The sequence below is a fragment of the Mustelus asterias genome, chromosome 17, assembly GCF_964213995.1.
Source record: "Mustelus asterias chromosome 17, sMusAst1.hap1.1, whole genome shotgun sequence".
NCBI classification, from domain to species: domain Eukaryota; kingdom Metazoa; phylum Chordata; class Chondrichthyes; order Carcharhiniformes; family Triakidae; genus Mustelus; species Mustelus asterias.
The window spans coordinates 14,888,862-14,909,949 of NC_135817.1; the positions used below are offsets into that span (position 1 = coordinate 14,888,862).

The 21,088-nt window shown below is 45.8% G+C and overlaps 1 protein-coding gene across 1 annotated transcript in view; it reads left to right on the forward strand.

Annotated features, from left to right (window-relative positions):
- LOC144506344 (serine/threonine-protein phosphatase with EF-hands 1-like) overlaps nt 1-21,088 on the forward strand; it is a 103,413-nt gene that overhangs the window by 4,123 nt on the left and 78,202 nt on the right. The window contains exon 2 of the mRNA XM_078232322.1: nt 962-1,009. Coding sequence (XP_078088448.1) covers nt 962-1,009 — 48 coding nt within the window. The remainder of the gene's footprint in view (nt 1-961; nt 1,010-21,088) is intronic.

The window sequence follows — 21,088 nt, forward strand, 5'->3', positions numbered from 1 at the left end:
AACCTGTTGGACTTTAACCTGGTGTTGTTAAACTTCTTACTGTTCTTAAACCACTGCAGTCCATGAGATGTAGGTGCTGTTAGGGAGGGATTTCCAGGATTTTGACCCAGCGACAGTGAAGAAATGGCAATATATTTCCAAGTCAGGATGATGAAAGACAGAGTCCCATTTTCACATTGAGGGTACCCATTGGTTGGCATTACCACCGTGCTGAATAGGACAGGCTTCGAACAGATCTAACAGCTCAAGACTGGGCATCCATGAGGCAGTGTGGGCCTGGAAGGAGTGTCTGGGGCCTTGAATGGTGAGGATTGAGAAGGTAAAAGGGGCGGGTGTTGCACCCCCCTGCGATTTGATGGGAATATGCCATAGGAAAGGGACTGGGGGGGGGGGGGGGGGGGGGGGCGGGGTTGGGGATGATTGAGAGTGTTTCAGAGGGAATGGTCCCCTCCTAATGCTGAAGGAGGGAGTGGAGAGGAGGGGAAGATGTGTTTGTGGGTGACATCACACTGGAGATGGAGGGGATGGCGGACTAAAAATAGCTGGGAAGACTCAGCCGGTCAGGCAGCTTCTGTGGAGAGAGAAAAACAGAGTTAACGTTTTATGTTGATAACCTGATGAAAGGTTAAAGCACGAATTCTGTCTCTCGTTCCACAGATGCTGCCAGACGAGCTGAGTTTTTCCAGCATTTTCTGTTTTTATTTCAGATTTCCAGCATCCAGGGTATTTTGCTTTTGCGAGATGGGATAAGGTTTTTCTGGAGTATAACACTGACGTAGCCCTGTTGGGTAGAAAGTTGTTTCTTGCAGTGTAAAATGCTGTGTAATTCTATATCAAACTTCCTTTAACTTTATTTCTGCTCTTCTCTCCTTATCAGAGTGCAGTTTGTTACAGGTTAGCTCATTTCCTCCTCCTGTTTCATGGGATCTGACTATGTAGACTCACAATTTCTTTTGTTCAGTTACTTCCCATCCAGATGAGGTGGCAAAGATTCCATCTCCTTTTGCAGGTAAGCATTGCACTCTGTCCATTGTGTAATTTTGTGAATTATGTCTGCACTCCAGGTTGTAATTTATTGCCTGAGGAATGAGTGGTAGATAGTTCTAAGATTCTACTACTCCGTCCCCGCCCCGAGCATTTTGGCAAATGCTTTCCTTTATTGGGCAAGGTATTGAATTTAAGAGCAGCGATGTAACGCTGGAACTGTATGAAATGCTGGTCAGGCCACAGTTGGAGTTTTGTGTACAATTCTGGTCACCACGCTATAGGAAGGACATAATTTCTGTGGAGGAAGAGCAGAGGAGATTTACAAACATGTTGCCAGGGTTGGAAACTGCAGCTATGAGGAGAGATTGGATAGGCTAGGGATGTTTCCCTTAGAATAGAGGAGGCTAAAGGGTGACCTAATTAAGGTGTACAAAAGTATGAGAGGTCTAGATATAGGGTTAAGATTAATTTATTAGTGTCACAAGTAGGCTTACATTAACACTGCAATGAAGTTATTGTGAAAATCCCCTAGTCGCCACATTCCGGCGCCTGTTTGAGTACAGTGAGGGAGAATTTTAGCATGGCCACTGCACCGAACCAGCACGTTTTTTGGACTGTGGGAGGAAACCCACACGGATACGGGGAGAACATGCAGAATCCGCACAGACAGTGACCCAAGCCGGGAATTGAACCTGGGCCCCTGGCAGTGCTAACCACCGTGCCACCCCAGGGTCGACAGGAAAGACCTGTTTCCTCGAACTGAGGATCAATTACCAGGGGGCACAGATTTAAGGTGATTGGTAGATGAATTAGAGAGGATATCAGGAAAAACTTTTTCACTCAGTGTGGTGGGCATCTGGAATTCACTTCCTGGTTTCGTGGTTGAGCCTAAAACACTCAACTCATTTAAAGGGTACCTGGATCGGCATCTGAAGTGCTGGGACCTGCGAGGCTACAGACCAAGTCAGAGGGTGGGATTACAATGGGTGGCTAGTTTTTTCAGCCGGTGCAGCGGTGATGGGCTGAATGGCCTCTTCCTGTGCCATAACGTTTCTATGGAGTCTGACAGCCAGGATAGTTAACCTGAGGGAGTAATGCAGCTAATGGGCATGTTTAAATATGAATCACTGCTGTTCACAGAATCAGCGAATCGTTATGGTGCAGAAGGAGACCATTCGGCCCATCGTGTCTACACCAGTTCTCCAAACAAGCATTGTTACTTAGTGCCAAGTTCCGAGAAAAATACTATAGTTTATAGATCGGGCTTACAGAAGTTCAAACCAAATGTTGTCTACTTCTTATTAACCATAAAATCTCATGTTCTAAACTGTAGCTGCGCCCTTTAACCCCAGTTCAATGGTTAAAGGTGTTCCATGTTGTATAACGTTGTTTATTCAGGTTTTTTAATATCTCTGCAAATCTCATCTCCTGAATTGAGTGAAGGTTCAGCCCATTGCTTCTTACTGTGGGAATGCCAGATGCTCCTTCAGTGTAGAGAACATAAGGCCTAACCTATTCAGATTCAGACCTAACCTATTCACTATGTTTACATATATAATGAAGCAATATAGGAAAGTCATAGCTCGTTCCCCATTCTGAAACTGCTAAAAGGTCCAGAGGAAATGTGATGCTTATTCTGTTTGTGAGCAATAAATATGGGATTCCCATTAATGGGTGAGGATGCTGTGTTATTATGGCACAGAAGGAGACCATTTAACCCATCGGATGCACGCCGGCTCTCTGTAGAGCAATCCAGTCAAGCAGATTCCATGTCCAAGCCCTGTAGATCTGCAATTTTATTTCTCTCTCATGTCTATCCATTTGGAATCATCTGTGCTTCCACTGCCCTCATGACAGGAATTTCCAGATTGTTAACACTCGCTGTGTAAAAAATAAAAGTTGTTTCTCACCTCTCCCTCTATCTCATGATCAGATCTTCAGTGTCTCTAAATTGTTCCCTCAGCCAATGGGAACAGTCTTTCTTTGTCTATCTTAATTAAACTTGACATAATCTTGTACATTTCTATCAAATCTCCCATCAATGTCCTTTTCTCCAAGGAGAACCACCCAGGCCTCTCCAACCCTAACCTTAGAGATAAAATTCTTCATTCCAGGAACTCTAACCCTCTGCACCCTCTCAAGAACCGTCCTCACATCCTTCCTAAAGTGTGGTGTCCATTAATGGACACAATACTCCAGTTGTCATTTGGTATTATAGAACTGGTGCATTGCTGAAAACAGAGACATGCTGGTGAAGCTTTTTATCTTGCACTCATCAGGACAGATGAAAGAATGCCAAATTTCAAATGGAGCAACAATTTATACTGCACAAAAAGAGCAGCAAGCAGTCTCTGATTGGTTGAGGCGTTGCCAGAGAAGTTCTTAAAAATTAATTTACAGGATGTGGGCCAGCATTTATTGCTTGTCCCTAACTGCCCTCCATTTCAGAGGGCCTTTGAGAGTCAACCTCATTGTTGTGGGTCTAGAGTCACATTTAGACCAGGTAAGGACAGCCGATTTCCTTCCCTAAAGGGCATTAGTGAACCAGATGCGTTTTTATGACGAGCAACAATGGCTTCACGGTCATCATGGACTTTAATTCCAGATTTTAATTGAATTCAAATTTCACCATCTGCCATGGCCAGATTTGAACTCAGGTCCCCGGATTGTGCCCTGGGTCTCTGGGTTATTAGTTCAGTGACAATGCCACCCTGCCACTGCCTCCACTCCATCCCCATTCTTTTGTTTAATTCAAAAAATATGCAGGGCTTGTTGAGTTCTGTCCTAAAGCCAATGTTTTATCCAAACTGACACAGATTCTAATTCCATAAGCTCAATTTTGTTAATCAAACTTTTATGTGATACCTTGTCAAACGTTTTATTAAAATCCATATGGACAACATCCACTACAGTCCCTTCATTAACCTTGTCAGTTTCTTCATCAAAAAATTCAATTAGATTAGTTGAACATGATTTCCCTTCTGCAAATCTGTGTTGCCTCACATTAGTTAACACAAACCTTTCCAAATCCCTGTTGATTTCCCTTGATTATTGTTTCTAAACTAGGGAAGCTATTAGAGAAACTTCAGAAAGAGAGCATCTATCTCCACTTGGAGAGGTAAAGCTTGATCAGGTATGACTTCGTCATGCCTAACAAATGTGATTGAATTTTTTGAGGAGGTGACCAGGTGTGTAGATGAGGGTAGTACAGTCGATGTAGTTTATATGGATTTCAACAAAGCCTTTGACAAGCTCCCACATGGGAGACTTGTAAAGAAAGTAAATTCACATGACAGAGATTTGATAAAATGGATTCAAAAGTGGCTCAGTTGTAGGAGACAGAGAGTGATGACAGAAGGCTGCTTTAGTGATTGGAAGCCAGTGTTCAATCGTGTACCACAGGGATCTGTGTTGGGCTCTCTATTAATCGTCATTTATATAAATGACATTGATGAATGACTATGTGAAGGGTAGGATTAGTAAATTTGCGGATGACACAAAGATTGGATGGGTGGTTAACAGTGAGGCGAAGTGTCTTGGGCTACAAAAAGATATAGATGGAATGGTCAAATGGGCAGATATGTGGCAGGTGGAATTTAACCCTGAAACGTGTGAGGTGATACACTTTGGAAGGAGTAATTTGACAAGAAAGTATTCAATGAATGGGCACTCAGAAGTTCTGTGGAGCAAAGGGGCCTTGGCATGTTTGTCCACAGATCTCTGAAGATGGAAGGGCATGTCAGTAGGGTGGTGAAAAGGCATAAGGGACACTTGTGTTTATCAATCGAGGCATAGGTTACAAAAGCAGGGAAGTCATGTTGGAGTTGTATAGAACTTTGGTGAGGCCACAGCTAGAGTACTGAGTGCAATTCTGGTCACGACATTATAGGAAGGATGTGATTGCACTGGGAGGGGTGCAGAGGAGATGCACCAGGATGCTGTCTGGGACAGAACATTTATTTGATTTGATTTGCTTTATTATTGTCACATGTATTAGAATACAGTGAAAAGTATTGTTTCTTGCGCACTATACAGTCAAAGCATACCGTAGATAGGGAAGGAAAGGAGGGAGTGCAGAATGTAGTGTTATAGTGATAGCTAGGATGTAGAGAATGATCAACCTAATGCGAGGTAGGTCCATTCAAAAGTCTGATGGCAGCAGGGAAGAAGCTGTTCTTGAGTCGATTGGTACGTGACCTCAGACTTTCGTATCGTTTTGCCAACGGAAGAAGGTGGAAGAGAGAATGTCCGGGGTGCGTGGGGTCCTTGATTATGCTGGCTGCTTTTCCGAGGTAGCGGGAAGTGTAGACAGTGCCACTGGATGGGAGGCTGGTTTGCGTGATGGACTGGGCTTCGTTCACGACTCTTTGTAGACTCTTACTGTCTTGGACAGAGGACGAGCCATACCAAGCTGTGATACAACCGGAAAGAATGCTTTCTATGGTGCATCTGTAGAAGTTGGTGAGAGTTGTAGTGGACATGCCAAATTTCCTTAGTCTCCTGAGAAAGTAGAGGCATCCGCATGGAGGGACCAGGACAAGTTGTTGGTGATCTGGACACCTACAAACTTGAAGCTCTTGACCCTTTCTGCTTTGTCCCCATTGATGTAGACAGGGGCATGCCCTCCACTATGCTTCTTGAAGTAGATGACTATTTCCTTCGTTTTGTTGACATTGAGGGAGAGATTATTGTCGTTGCATCAGTTCACCAGATTCTCTATCTCATTCCTGTACTCTGTCTCATCATTGTTTGAGCTCCGACCCATTATGGTGATGTCATCAGCAAACTTGAAAATCGAGTTGGAGGGAAATTTCGCAACACAGTCAAAGGTGTGTAAGGAGAAGAGAGGTTGGATAAGTTTGTGTCGTTTTCGTTGGAGCAGAGAAGACTGAGGGGCAACCTGATTGAGGTGTACAAGATTATGAGAGACATGGACAGAGTGGTAAGGAGCAGCTGTCCCCCTTAGGGAGGCACTGCTGCCTCACAGTGCCAGGGACCATAGAACCATAGAACATTACAGCACAAAAACAGGCCTTTTGCCCCTTCTTGGCTGTGCCGAACTATTTTTCTGCCTAGTCCCACTGACCTGCACCTGACCATATCCCTCCACACCCCTCTCATCCATGTACCTGTCCAAGATTTTCTTAAATGTTAAAAGTGAGCTCGCATTCACCACTTCATCTGGCAGCTCATTCCACACTCCCACCACACTCTGTGAAGAAGCCCCCCCAATATTCCCTTTAAATTTTTCCCCCTTTACCCTTAACCCATGTCCTCTAGTTTTTTTCTCCCGTAGCCTCAGTGGAAAAAGCCTGTTTGCCTCTATCTATACCCATCATAATTTTATACACCTCTATCAAATCTCCCCTCATCCTTCTACGCTCCAGGGAATAAAGTCCTAACCTATTCAACCTTTCTCTGTAACTCAGTTTCTCAAGTCCCGGCAACATCCTTGTAAACCTTCTCTGCACTCTTTCAACCTTATTCATATCCTTCCTGTAATTAGGTGACCAAAACTGCACACAATACTCTAAATTCGGCCTCACCAATGTCTTATACAACCTCACCATAACATTCCAACTCTTATAGTCAATACTTTGATTTATAAAGGCCAATGGACCAAAAGCACTCTTTACGACCCTATCTACCTGTGACGCCACTTTTAGGGAACTATGTACCTGTATTCCCAGATCCCTCTGTTCTTCTGCACTCTTCAGTGTCCTACCATTTACCTTGTATGTTCTACCTTGGTTTGTCCTTCCAAAGTGCAATACCTCACACTTGTCTGCATTAAACTCCATCTGCCTTTTTTCAGCCCATTTTTCTAGCTGGTCCAAATTCCCTCTGCAAGCTTTGAAAACCTTCCTCACTGTCCACTACACCTCCAATCTTTGCATCATCAGCAAATGTGCTGATCCAATTTACCACATTATCATCCAGATCATTGATATAGATGACAAACAACAATGGACCCAGCACTGATCCCTGTGGCACACCACTAGTCACAGGTCTCCACTCAGAGAAACAATCCTCCACTACCACTCTCTGGCTTCTTCCATTGAGCCAATGTCTAATCCAATTTACTACCTCTCCATGTATACCTAGCGACTGAACCTTCCTAACTAACCTCCCATGTGGGACCTTGTCAAAGGCCTTACTGAAGTCCATGTAGACAACATCCACTGCCTTCCCTTCATCCACTTTCCTGGTAACCTCCTCGAAAAACTCTAATAGATTGGTTAAACATGACCTACCATGCACAAAGCCATGTTGACTCTCCCTAATAAGTCCCTGTCTATCCAAATATTTGTAGATCCTATCTCTTAGTACTCCTTCCAATAATTTACCTACTACTGACGTCAAACTTACCGGCCTATAATTTCCCGCATTACTTTTGGAACCTTTTTTAAACAACGGAACAACATGAGCTATCCTCCAATCATTCGGCACCTCTCCCGTGGATACTGACATTTTAAATATATCTGCCAGGGCCCCTGCAATTTCAACACTCGTCTCCTTCAAGGTCCGAGGGAATACCCTGTCCGGTCCCAGGGATTTATCTACTCTGATTTGCCTCAAGACAGCAAGCACCTCCTCCCCTTTAATCTGTATAAGTTCCATGACCTCCCTACTTATTTGCCTTATTTCCATAGACTCCATGACAGTTTCCTTAGTAAATACAGATGCAAAAAACCCATTTAATATCTCCCCCATTTCTTTTGGTTCCATACATAGCCGACCACTCTGATCTTCAAGAGGACCAATTTTATCCCTTACTATCCTTTTGCTCTTAATATACCTGCAGAAGCTCTTAGGATTATTCTTCACCTTGTCTGCCAAAGCAACCTCATGTCTTCTTTTAGCCCTCCTGATTTCTTTCTTAAGTAGTTTCTTGCACTTTTTATACTCCTCAAGCATCTTATTTGCTCCCTGTTGCCTATACATGTCATACATCTCTCTCTTCTTAAATGTCATAATTCCATGTGTCAATCCACGCCCTCAGCCCGTCTGCCTTCCCCACAATACTCCTGGCATTGAAATAGACACACCTCAGAAGATTATTACCACCACAGACAACCTTTCTATTTGTGATTTTGCATGAACTATTAACATCATTTATTTTCACCCCCGCTCCACTATCTGCTCTGGCACTCTGGTTCCCATCCTCCTGCAAATCTAGTTCAAACCCTCCCCAATAACACTCGCAAACCTCCCTGCAAGTATATTGGTCCCCTTGTAGTTCAGGTGTAACCCGTCTCTCTTGTACAGGTCCCACCTGCCCCAGAAGGGGTCCCAATGATCTAGAAATCTGAAACCCTGCCCCCTACACCAGTTCCTCAGCCAAGTGTTCATCCGCCCGAGCATCCTACTCTTACCCTCACTGGCACGTGGCACAGGTAGCAATCCTGAGATTACTACCCTCGGGGTCCTGCTTTTTAACTTCCTACCAAGCTCTCTATACTCACTCTTCAGGACCTCCTCACTCTTCCTTCGTACGTCATTGGTACCGATGTGTACCATGACATCTGGCTGATCACCCTCCCACTTCAGAATGCTGTGCACGCGATCAGAGACATCGCTGACCCTGGGAGGCAACAAACCATCCGGGAGTCTCTGTCACGACCACAGAACCTCCTGTCTGTACCTCTGACTATCGAGTCCCCTATCACTACCGCTCTCCTCTTCTTCCACCCTCCCTCCTGTGCTGCAGAACCAGACTCAGTGCCAGAGATCCGGCTGCCGCAGCTTGTCCCAGGTAAGGCATCCCCCACAACAGTATCCAAATCGGTATACCTGTTGTGGAGGGGAATGGCCACAGGGGAACCCTGCTCTGCCTGCCCTTTCCCTTTCCCTCACTTGACAGTAACCCAATTACCTGTGCTCTGTGCCTTTGGCGTAACTGCCTCCCTGAAGCTACTATTTATAAACTCTTCATTCTCCTGAATGATCCGGAGGTCATCCAGCTCCTGCTCCAGTTAGAAAGAAACCCTACAGTACAGAAAGAGGCCATTCGGCCCATTGAGTCTGCACCGACTACAATCCCACCCAGGCCCTACCCCCATATCCCTACATATTTTACCCACTAATCCCTCTAACCTACGCATCTCAGGACACCATTTTAGCACGGCCAATCAAACCTAACCCGCACATCTTTGGACTGTGGGAGGAAACCGGAGCACCCGGAGGAAACCCACGCAGACACGAGGAGAATGTGCAAACTCCACACAGACAGGGACCCAAGCCGGGAATCGAACCCAGGTCTCTGGAGCTGTGAAGCAGCAGTGCTAACCACTGTGCTACCGTGCCTCCCACGGTTCCCTAATGCGGTTTGTTAGGAGCTGCAGCTGGATGCACCTCCTGCAGGTGTCGTTGTCAGGGGCACCGGAGGTCTCCCTGACTTCCCACATCCTGCAAGAGAAGCATTCCAACATCCTGCCTGGCATTCTTTCTACTCTGAAGAAACAGTAACAACTTACCGGAACCTACCCTCGCCTCTGCCTGTTCACGCCAAAGCCTGTTTGAGCCAAAGCCGTCCCACTCTGCTCCCGCTCACAACACTGCCCGCTGGATAGAGTGGCCTGCTTTTTAAACCTTCCACGCGCTACTGGCTGACGTCAGGCGCCCGCGCAGTCTCGTGTTCCACTCGCTGCCTCCCCTGCTCCGACTCAAAAAATTCACTGGGGCCTACTTCCGGTTTTACACTCCCGGCTGCCTTAGTGAAAAAAAACTCCGAAAAAAAAGAAAAAAAAAATACCTCTTACCTACTAGCTCTCCTCACTTGAACCACCACTCTAGCTGCTCCTCTGGAACAATGTTAGGTGGAGGAGTGGATAATCGTGCAGGGTTAAGAGGATAGGGTGGGGAAAAGGGCCTGGGTAAGGTACTCTAAAAGAGGGAGTTGGTGCAGACCTGATGGGCTGAATGGCCTCATTTTGCACTCTCGGGACTCTCTGATTCTATGAATATCTGTATCGATAGCATATTGTTAAAATTGTATCTGCAAAATTATCCTGTCTTCAAATCTCACTAATAATGAAACAGTGCTTGTAACTTGGTCTGGCTTGAGTGATAAAGAACAAAGAACAAAGAAAATTACAGCACAGGAACAGGCCCTTCGGCCCTCCAAGCCTGCACCGACCATGCTGCCCGACTTAACTAAAACCCCCTACCCTTCCAGGGACCATATCCCTCTATTCTCATCCTATTCATGTATTTGTCAAGACACCCTTAAAAGTCACTATCATATCTGCTTCCACTACCTCCCCCGGCAACGAGTTCTAGGCATCCACTACTCTCTGTGTAAAACATCTGCCTCGTACATCTCCTTTAAACCTTGTCCCTCGCACCTTAAATGTGTGCCCCCTAGTAATTGACTCTTCCACCCTGGGAAAAAGCTTCTGACTATCCACTCTGTCCATGTCTCTCATAATCTTGTAGACTTCAATCAGGTCGCCCCTCAACCTCCGTCGTTCCAAAGAACAAAGAACAGTAGAGCACAGGAAACAGGCCCTTCGGCCCTCCAAGCCTGTGCCGCTCATTGGTCCAACTAGACCATTCGTTTGTATCCCTCCATTCCCAGACTGCTCATGTGACTATCCAGGTAAGTCTTAAACGATGCCAGTGTGTCTGCCTCCACCACCCTACTTGGCAGCGCATTCCAGGCCCCCACCGCTCTCTGTGTAAAATACGTCCCTCTGATATCTGAGCTATACCTCGCCCCTCTCATCTTGAGCCTGTGACCCTTCGTGATCATCACCTCCGACCTGAGAAAAAGCTTCCCACTGTTCACCCTATCTGTACCCTTCATAATTTTGTACACCTCTATTACGTCTCCCCTCATTCTCCGTCTTTCTAGAGAGAACAAGCCCAGTTTGCCCAATCTCTCCTCATAGCTAAGACCCTCCATACCAGGCAACATCCTGGTTAACCTTCTCTGCACTCTCTCTAAAACCTCCACGTCCTTCTGGTAGTGCGGTGACCAGAACTGGACGCAGTACTCCAAATGTGGCCTAACCAGCTTTCTATACAGCTACAACATCAGACTCCAGTGAGAACAAACCAAGTTTCTCCAACCTCTCCTCATAGTTAATGCCCTCCATACCAGGCAAAATCCTGGTAAATCTTTTCTGGACCCTCTCCAGAGCCTCCACATCCTTCTGGTAGTGTGGCGACCAGAATTGAACACTATATTCCAAGTGCGGCCTAACTAAGTTCTATAAAGCTGCAACATGACTTGCCAATTTTTAAACTGTGTACCTGTACACCCAGATCCCTTTGCTTATCAATACTCTTAAGGGTTCTGCCATTTACTGTATATTTCCTATCTGTATTAGACCTTCCAAAATGCATTACCTCACATTTGTCCGGATTAAACTCCATCTGCCATCTCTCCGCCCAAGTCTCCAACCGATCTATATCCTGCTGTATTCTCTGATGGTCCTCAATGCCATCCGCAAATCCACCAACCTTTGTGTCGTCCGCAAACTTACTAATCAAACTAGTTACATTTATCATTTGTATCATTTATATATATTACAAAAAGCAAAGGTCCCAGCAGTGATTCCTGAGGAACGCCACTTGTCACAGCCTCCATTCAGAAACGCACCCTTCCACTGCTACTCTCTGTCTTCTTTGACCGAGCCAGTTTTGTATCCATCTTGCCAGCTCACCTCTGATCCCATGCGACTTCACCTTCTGCACCAGTCTGCCATGAGGGACCTTGTCAAATGCCTTACTGAAAGGCAGAGAGGGGAGTGATTTTGGAGGGGAGAGCTGGAAGATATGGTGTGTTAGCTTTTATTGGTAGAGGGATTGAGTTTCGGAGCCAGGAGGTCATGCTGCAACTGTACAAAACTCTGGTGCGGCCGCATTTGGAGTATTGCGTACAGTTCTGGTTGCCGTATTATAGGAAAGATGTGGAAGTGTTGGAAAGGGTGCAGAGGAGATTTACCAGGATGTTGCCTGGTATGGTGGGAAAATCGTATGAGGAAAGGCTGAGGGGCTTGAGGTTGTTTTCGTTAGAGAGAAGAAGGTTAAGAGGTGACTTAAGAGAGGCATACAAGATGATCAGAGGACTAGATAGGGTGGATAGTGAAAGCCTTTTTCCTCGGATGGTGTTGGCTAGCACGAGGGGACATAGCTTTAAATTGAGGGGTGAGAGATATAGGACAGATGTTAGAGGTAGGTTCTTTACTCAGAGAGTAGTAAGGGCGTGGAATGCCCTGCCTGCAGCAGTGGTGGACTCGTCAACATTAAGAGCATTTAAATGGTTATTGGATAAACATATGGATGATATTGGAATAGTGTAGATTAGAGGGGCTTTAGATTGGTACCACTGGTCGGCGCAACATCGAGGGCCGAAGGGCCTGTACTGCGCTGTAATGTTCTATGTTCTATGTTCTATGTATAACAAGTATACCATTTTGGATACTGTTGGGGAGGAACACCATCCGAGGAAAAAGGCTTTCACTATCCACCCTATCTAATCCTCTGATCATCTTGTATGCCTCTATTAAGTCACCTCTTAACCTTCTTCTCTCTAACGAAAACAACCTCAAGCCCCTCAGCCTTTCCTCATACGATTTAACACAGATATCAGACGGACATATTTTACACAGAGGGTGGTGGGGGCCTGGAATGCGCTGCCGGGCAAGGTGGTGGAGGCGGACACACTGGGAACGTTTAAGACTTATCTGGACAGCCATATGAACAGAGTGGGAATGGAGGGATACAAAAGAATGGTCTAGTTTGGACCAGGGAGCGGCGCGGGCTTGGAGGGCCGAAGGGCCTGTTCCTGTGCTGTATTGTTCTTTGTTCTTTGTTCGATGACTTACCAGGGGTAAGCCATGGGGTACAGGTCTCTGGCACAGAGTCTGTCCCTGTTGCTCAGAAGGGAAAGGGGGGGAGGAGTAGAGCATTAGTCATTGGGGACTCCATAGTTAGGGGACAGATAGGAGATTCTGTGGGAGCGAGAGAGACTCACGGTTGGTGTGTTGCCTCCCAGGTGCCAGAGTCCGTAATGTCTCGGATCGTGTTTTCGGGATCCTTAAGGGGGAAGGTGACCAGCCCCAAGTTGTGGTCCACATAGGTACCCAAGACATAGGTAGGAAAAGAGATGGGGATGTAAGGCAGAAATTCAGGGAGTTAGGGTGGAAGCTTAGAGATAGAACAAATAGAGTTGTTTGTTACCCGTGCCACGTGCTAGCGAGGAGAGGAATAGGGAGAGAGAGCAGTTGAACACGTGGCTACAGGAATGGTGCAGGAGGGAAGGATTCCGATACCTGGATAATTGGGGCTCATTCTGGGGTAGGTGGGACCTCTACAAATGGGATGGTCTTCACCTGGACCAGAGAGGTACCAATATCCTGGGGGGGAAATTTGCTAATGCTCTTCGGGAGGGTTTAAACTAATTCAGCAGGGGGATGGGAACCTGGATTGTTGCTCCAGTGTACAGGAGGATGTGAGTAATGAGGTCATGAATAAGGTTTCAAGGTCACAGGAGTGTACCGGCAGGCAGGAAGGTGGTTTGAAGTGTGTCTACTTCAACACCAGGAGCATCCGGAATAAGGTGGTTTGGTACCTGGGACTTCGATGTTGTGGCCATTTCGGAGACATGGATAGAGCAGGGACAGGAATGGTTGTTGCAGGTTCCGGGGTTTAGATGTTTCAGTAAGATCAGGGAAGGTGATAAAAGAGGGGGAGGTGTGGCATTGTTAGTCAAGGACAGTATTACGGTGGCAGAACGGATGTTTGATGAGGACTCGTCTACTGAGGTAGTATGGGCTGAGGTTAGAAACAGGAAAGGAGAGGTCACCCTGTTGGGAGTTTTCTAATAGGTCTCCGAAAAGTTCCAGAGATGTAGAGGAAAGGATTGCAAAGATGATTCTGGATAGGAGTGAAAGTAATAGGGTAGTTGTTATGGGGGACTTTCATTTTACAAATATTGACTGGAAACGCTATAGTTCAAGTACTTTAGATGGGTCAGTTTTTGTCCAATGTGTGCAGGAGGGTTTCCTGACACAGTATGTAGATAGGCCAACAAGAGGCGAGGCCACATTGGATTTGGTACTGGGTAATGAACCAGGCCAGGTGTTAGATTTGGAGGGAGGTGAGCACTTTGGTGATAGTGACCACAATTTGGTTATGTATTCTTTAGCGATGGAAAGGGACAGGTATATACCGCAGGGCAAGAGTTATAGCTGGGGGAAAGGAAGTTATGATGCGATTAGGCGAGATTTAGGATGCATAGGATGGGGAAGAAATCTGCAGGGGATGGGCACAATTGAAATGTGGAGCTTGTTCAAGGAACAGCTACTGCGTGTCCTTGAGAAGTACGTACCTGTCAGACAGGGAGGAAGTGGTCGAGCGAGGGAACCGTGGTTTACTAAAGAAGTTGAATCTCTTGTGAAGAGGAAGAAGACTTACATAAAGATGAGACGTGAAGGCTCAGTTAGGGCGCTTGAGAGTTACAAGTTAGCCAGGAAGGACCTAAAAAGAGAGCTAAGAAGAGCCAGGAGGGGACATGAGAAGTCTTTGGCAGGTAGGATCAAAGAAAACCCTAAAGCTTTCTATAGGTATGTCAGGAATAAAAGAATGACTAGGGTAAGATTAGGGCCAGTCAAGGACAGTAGTGGGAAGTTGTGCGTGGAGTCCGAAGAGATAGGAGAGGCACTAAATGAATATTTTTCATCAGTATACACACAAGAAAAAGACAATATTGTCGAGGAGAATACTGAGATACAGTCTATTAGACTGGACGGGATTGAGATTTATAAGGAGGAGGTGTTAGCAATTCTGGAAAGTGTGAAAATAGATAAGTCCCTTGGGCCGGATGGGATTTATCCTAGGATTCTCTGGGAAGCTAGGCAGGAGATTGCAGAGCCTTTGGCTTTGATCTTTATGTCGTCATTGTCTACAGGAATAGTGCCAGAAGACTGGAGGATAGCAAATGTTGTCCCCTTGTTCAAGAAGGGGAGTAGAGACAACCCTGGTAATTAGAGACCAGTGAGCCTTACGTCTGTTGTGGGCAAAGTTTTGGAAAGGATTATAAGAGATAGGATTTATAATCATCTAGAAAGGAACAATTTGATTAGGGATAGTCAATATGGTTTTGTGAAGGGTAGGTCGTGCCTCACAAACCTTATTGAGTTCTTTGAGAAGGTGACCAAAGAGGTGGATGAGGGTAAAGCAGTTGGTGTGGTGTAAATGAATTTCAGTAGAGCGTTTGATAAGGTTCCCCATGGTAGGCTATTGCAGAAAATACGGAGGCATGGGATTGAGGGTGATTTCGTGGTTTGGATCAGAAATTGGCTAGCTGTAAGAATGATGTGGAGATACCGGCCTTGGACTGGGGTAAAGACAGTAAGAGTTTTAACAACACCAGGTTAAAGTCCAACCGGTTTATTTGGTAGCAAATGCCATTGGCTTTCGGAGCCCTGCTCCTTCGTCAGATGGAGTGGAAATCTGCTCACAAACAAGGCACAGAGACACAAAATCAAGTTACAGAATACTGATTAGAATGCGAATCTTTACAGCTCATCAAGTCTTAAAGATACAGACAATGTGAGTGGAGGGAGCATTAGGCACAGGTTAAAGAAATGTGTATTGCCTCCAGACAGGACAGCCAGTGAGATTCTGTAAGTCCAGGAGGCAAGCTGTGGGGGTTACCGATAGTGTGACATGAACCCAAGATCCCAGTTTAGGCCGTCCTCATGTGTGCGGAACTTGGCTATCAGTTTCTGCTCAGTGACTCTGCACTGTTGTGTGTCGTGAAGGCCGCCTTGGAGAACACTTACTCGAAGATCAGAGGCCGAATGCCCGTGACCGCTGAAGTGCTCCCCCCACAGGAAGAGAACAGTCTTGCCTGGTAATTGTCGAGCGGTGTTCATTCATCTGTTGTTGTAGCGTCTGCATGGTTTCCCCAATGTACCATGCCTCGGGACATCCTTTCCTGCAGCGTATCAGGTAGACAACGTTGGCTGAGTTGCAAGAGTAGGTACCGATGAAGACGAACATCTCGCCAAGGCCATCCCCACACCCCCACTTCTTGCCTTCAAACAACCGCACAACCTCAAACAGACCATTGTCTGCAGCAAACTACCCAGCCTTCAGGAGAACAGTGACCACGACACCACACAACCCTGCCACAGCAACCTCTGCAAGACGTGCCGGATCATCGACTCGGATGCCATCATCTCACGTGAGAACACCATCTACCAGGTACACGGTACCTACTCTTGCAACTCGGCCAACATTGTCTACCTGATACGCTGCAGGAAAGGATGTCCTGAGGCATGGTACATTGGGGAGACCATGCAGATACTACGACAATGGATGAATGAACACCGCTCGACAATCACCAGGCAAGACTGTTCCCTTCCTGTGGGGGAGCACTTCAGCGGTCACGGGCATTCGGCCTCTGATCTTTAGGTAAGCGTTCTCCAAGGCGGCCTTCACGACACACAACAGCGCAGAAACTGATAGCCAAGTTCCGCACACATGAGGATGGCCTAAACTGGGATCTTGGGTTCATGTCACACTATTGGTAACCCCCACAGCTTGCCTCCTGGACTTGCAGAATCTCACTGGCTGTTCTGTCTGGAGACAATACATTTTTCTTTAACCTGTGCCTAATGCTCCCTCCACTCACATTGTCTGTATCTTTAAGACTTGATTAGCTGTAAAGATTCTCATTCTAATCAGTATTCTGTAACTTGATTTTGTGTCTCTGTGCCTTGTTTGTGAGCAGATTTCCACTCCATCTGACGAAGGAGCAGCGCTCCAAAAGCTAATGGCATTTGCTACCAAATAAACCTGTTGGACTTTAACCTGGTGTTGTTAAAACTCTTACCAGCTGTAAGAAGACAGAAGGTGGTGGTTGATGGGAAATGTTCATCCTGGAGTTCAGTTACTAGTGGTGTACTGCAAGGATCTGTTTTGGGGCCACTGCTGTTTGTCATTTTTATAAATGACCTGGATGAGGGCATAGAAGGATGGGTTCGTAAATTTGTGGATGACACTAAAGTCGGTGGAGTTGTGGACAGTGCGGAAGGATGTTGCAGGTTTCAGAGGGACATAGGTAAGCTGCAGAGCTGGGCTGAGAGGTGGCAAATGGAGTGCAATGTGGAAAAGTGTGAGGTGATTCACTTTGGAAAGAGTAACAGGAATACTGGGCTAATGGTAAGATACTTGGTAGTGTGGATGAGCAGAGAGATCTCGGTGTCCATGTGCATAGATCCCTGAAAGTTGGCACCCAGGTTGATAGGGTTGTTAAGAAGGCGTACGGAGTGTTAGCTTTTATTGGTCGAGGGATTGAGTTTCGGAGCCATGATGTCATGTTGCAGCTGTACAAAACTCTGGTGCGGCCGCACTTGGAGTATTGCGTACAGTTCTGGTCGCTGCATTATAGGAAGGATGTGGAAGCATTGGAAAGGGTGCAGAGGAGATTTACCAGGATTTTGCTTGGTATGGTGGGAAGGTCTTATGAGGAAAGGCTGAGTGACTTGAGGCTGTTTTTGTTAGAGAGAAGAAGGTTAAGAGGTGACTTAATAGCGGCATACAAGATGATCAGAAGATTAGATAGGGTGGACAGTGAGAGCCTTTTTCCTCGGATGGTGATGGCTAGCACGAGGGGACATGGCTTTAAATTGAGGGGTGATAGATATAGGACAGATGTCAGAGGTAGGTTCTTTACTCAGAGAGTAGTAAGGGCATGGAATGCCCTGCCTGCAACAGTAGTGGACTTGTCAACATTAAGGGCATTTAAAGGGTCATTGGATAAACATATGGATGATATTGGAATAGTGTAGGTTAGATTGGCTTTAGATTCGTTTCACAGGTCGGCGCAACATCGAGGGCCGAAGGGCCTGTACTGCGCTGTCATGTTCTATGTTCTATGTTCTATGAAGTCCATATGGACAACATCCACTGCCCTACCCTCATCAATCATCTTCGTCACTTCCTCGAAAAACTCGATCAAGTTCGTGATACACGACCTCCCCTTCACAAAACCATGTTGCCTCTCACTAATACGTTCACTTATTTCCAAGTGGAAATAAATCCTGATAGTGTTATTTACCCCAATTCTGTACCTCCCATTTTCTCAACTGCATTGCGCTTACATCAGCTGTGGCTCAGTCGATTGCACTCTCACCTTTAAGTCACAAGGTTCTGGGTTCAAGCCCCACTCCAGGGCTTGAGCACAAAAATCAAGGGATGACACCCCCAGTGGATGTAAAAAGTCAGGTATCCATTGTATCTACACACATGAGGACAGGTGATCACACCCTCTGACTCTGCTTCAGCTGAAGTCTGTTTGTTTTCCAGCTGTGTAACTTCAGGGGAAGTCGGCTATTGTCCTTCAAATTACTTATCAATCTATGTAAGATCCAGTCAGTCGTTAGTTGAGAATATTGCAGATCTGCAATTAATGTCAGTTATGAAGTGATTTCCACGGAACATTTGGGACAATGGAATGCTTCCATGCCTTAAACATTACCATGATGTGGAGATGCCAGCGTTGGACTGGGGTGGGCAGATAAGAAGTCTCAAGGTTAAACATTGCCATGTAGCACTTTTACCTGTAATTTTGGTGGGTAAGACTCCTTCAAATGGAATATTCCTGGGTTACTTGAGCTTGTGATGTGTTGTGATCTGCTGCATTGCAGATTGGGGCCATTAGGTGGTGGTGCAGAGTGACTTTGCTCTCTGCCATTTTCCTCCTGTGTCACACGGCACCATGGGTGATGGCACTGGAGGTTGACCAGTGTTCTATTTAAAATATATCTGAATGTGTGCATTTCCTATCTGCAAACTTTAATCTCTTGTCGTCATTTTTATGACAGTGCCATCCTTTTTATGTCAACAATGAGTTAAAGTTTATTTCTTAGTGTCACAAGTAGGCTTACATTAACACTGAAATGAAGTTACTGTGAAAATCCCCTGGTCATCACACTCTGGCACCTGTTCGGGTACATCGAAAATAGGTGCGGGAGTAGGCCATTTGGCCCTTTGAGCCTGCATCTCCATTTAATATAATCATTGCTGATTATGCACTTTCAGTATCCCACTCCCACTTTCTCTCCATACCCCTTGATCCTTTTAGCGACAAGGGCACGTCCAGCTCCCTCTTGAACTTATCTAACAAACTGGCCCCAACGGCTTTCTGTGGTAGAGAATTCCATAGGTTCACAACTCTGAATGAAGAAGTTCTTCCTCATCTCAGTCCTGAATGGCTTACCCCTTATTCTTAGACTGTGATCCCTAATTCTGGACTTCCCCAACAATCGGGAACATTCTTCCTGCATTTAGCCTGTCCAGTGCCATCAGGATTTTATGTTTCGATGAGATCTCCTCTCATTCTTCTAAATTCCAGTGAGGGAGAATTTAGCATGGCCAATGCACCTAACCCGTATGTCTTTCAGACTTTGGGAGGAAAACGGAGCACCTGGAGGAAAATGCATGCAGAAACAGGGAGGATGTGCAAACTCCGCACAGACAATGACCCAAGCTGGATATCAAACCTGGGTCCCTAGTGCTGTGAGGCAGCAGTGCTAACCACTCTGCCACTGTGCTGCCCACCTCAGAACCTCAGTAATCACTTATAAAGAACAAAGAACAATACAGCACAGGAACAGGCCCTTCGGCCCTCCAAGCCCGCGCCGCTCCCTGGTCCAAACTAGACCATTCTTTTGTATCCCTCCATTCCCACTCCGTTCATGTGGCTATCTAGATAAGTCTTAAACGTTCCCAGTGTGTCTGGGAACGTTTAAGACTTATCTAGATAGATATAATGGGGATTCCATACCTAGTATCAACCCATGTTTATATATAGTGCCTTTACTATAGTAACACCTCCCAAAGTACTTTAAAGGAATGATTGACCAACTAAATATGGGGTGAGACATGTTGATTGTGGCTCTGCTGCTTGATCTATTTGGTGAACACAAACTCACAAGAATTCTGGAATCTGTTCAACCAATCTTTATTTAACAAGCTCAAATAACTATTAGCTGATTTTACTGGCCTATAAGATCTATTTCCCAAATAAGCGATATTTGTCTTCCCAAATAATATCAGTGACTCAAATCCAGGTCACGCTGACCAGGCATTGAAGAGGTCACCTATTATTGCTGCAGTAGTCTCTGGGTTCCAGCTCAAGGTCTTCCGGGGTTTAAGCTCAGAGTTCTTCTTTCTTCTTCTTGCGATGGTTGTTCTGCTGCCAGTACATTTATACCTTATTTCACAAGGAGGTGTGTGACTTGGTACCTGCATCCCTGCATGTACTATGCCACCAAATCCTATCACCAGACACGATCTCATTGCTCCAGTTAATCAGGTTATCTCCTGGTGTTTATCTCATCAGTCAAGATCTCGTTACTTCAGTTATTAGGTTATCCTCTGATGCAATTGCAATCACCTGTGATGACATATTATCTGTTGAGCCCAGAGCATGTTATGCCCATATTAGGTTAAGAGCCATTCAACTCCTGAGTTAGCCACTTTTAACCAGCATGTTGGTCAGTTTGGCTACAGACACAAAACACAACAGGCAGATAGCCAAAAGCATGGTCAAAGAGGTAGGTTTTAAAATGTGTTGAAGGGAGGGAAAAAGAGGCAGAAAGGTTTAGGAAGGGGATTCCAGTGACTTGTGCTGAATCAGTTAAGGACACAGCCACCAATGGTGAAGTGATTATAAAGTGTTCAAGAAGCCAGAATTATAGAATCATAGAATAGAAACCCTACAGTGCAGAAGGAGGCCATTCGGCCCATCGAGTCTGCACCGACCACAATCCCACCCAGGCCCTACCCTCACATATTTACCCGCTAATCCCACTAACCTACGCATCACAGGACTTTAAGGGGCAATTTTTAACCTGGCCAATCAACCTAACCTTATAGCAGATAGTTCAGATTGGGTTGTAGAGCAGGACAAAGATAGAGATAGTGAGGGATGAGGGCATGGAGGGATTTCTTTATTCATCCAAGGGATGTGGGTGTTACAGGAAAGGCCAGCATTTATTGACTATCCCTGACTGCATTGGAGAAGATGGTGAGGTGCCACCTTCTTGACTATAGCTGAGCGTCTTGCTAGGCCATTTCA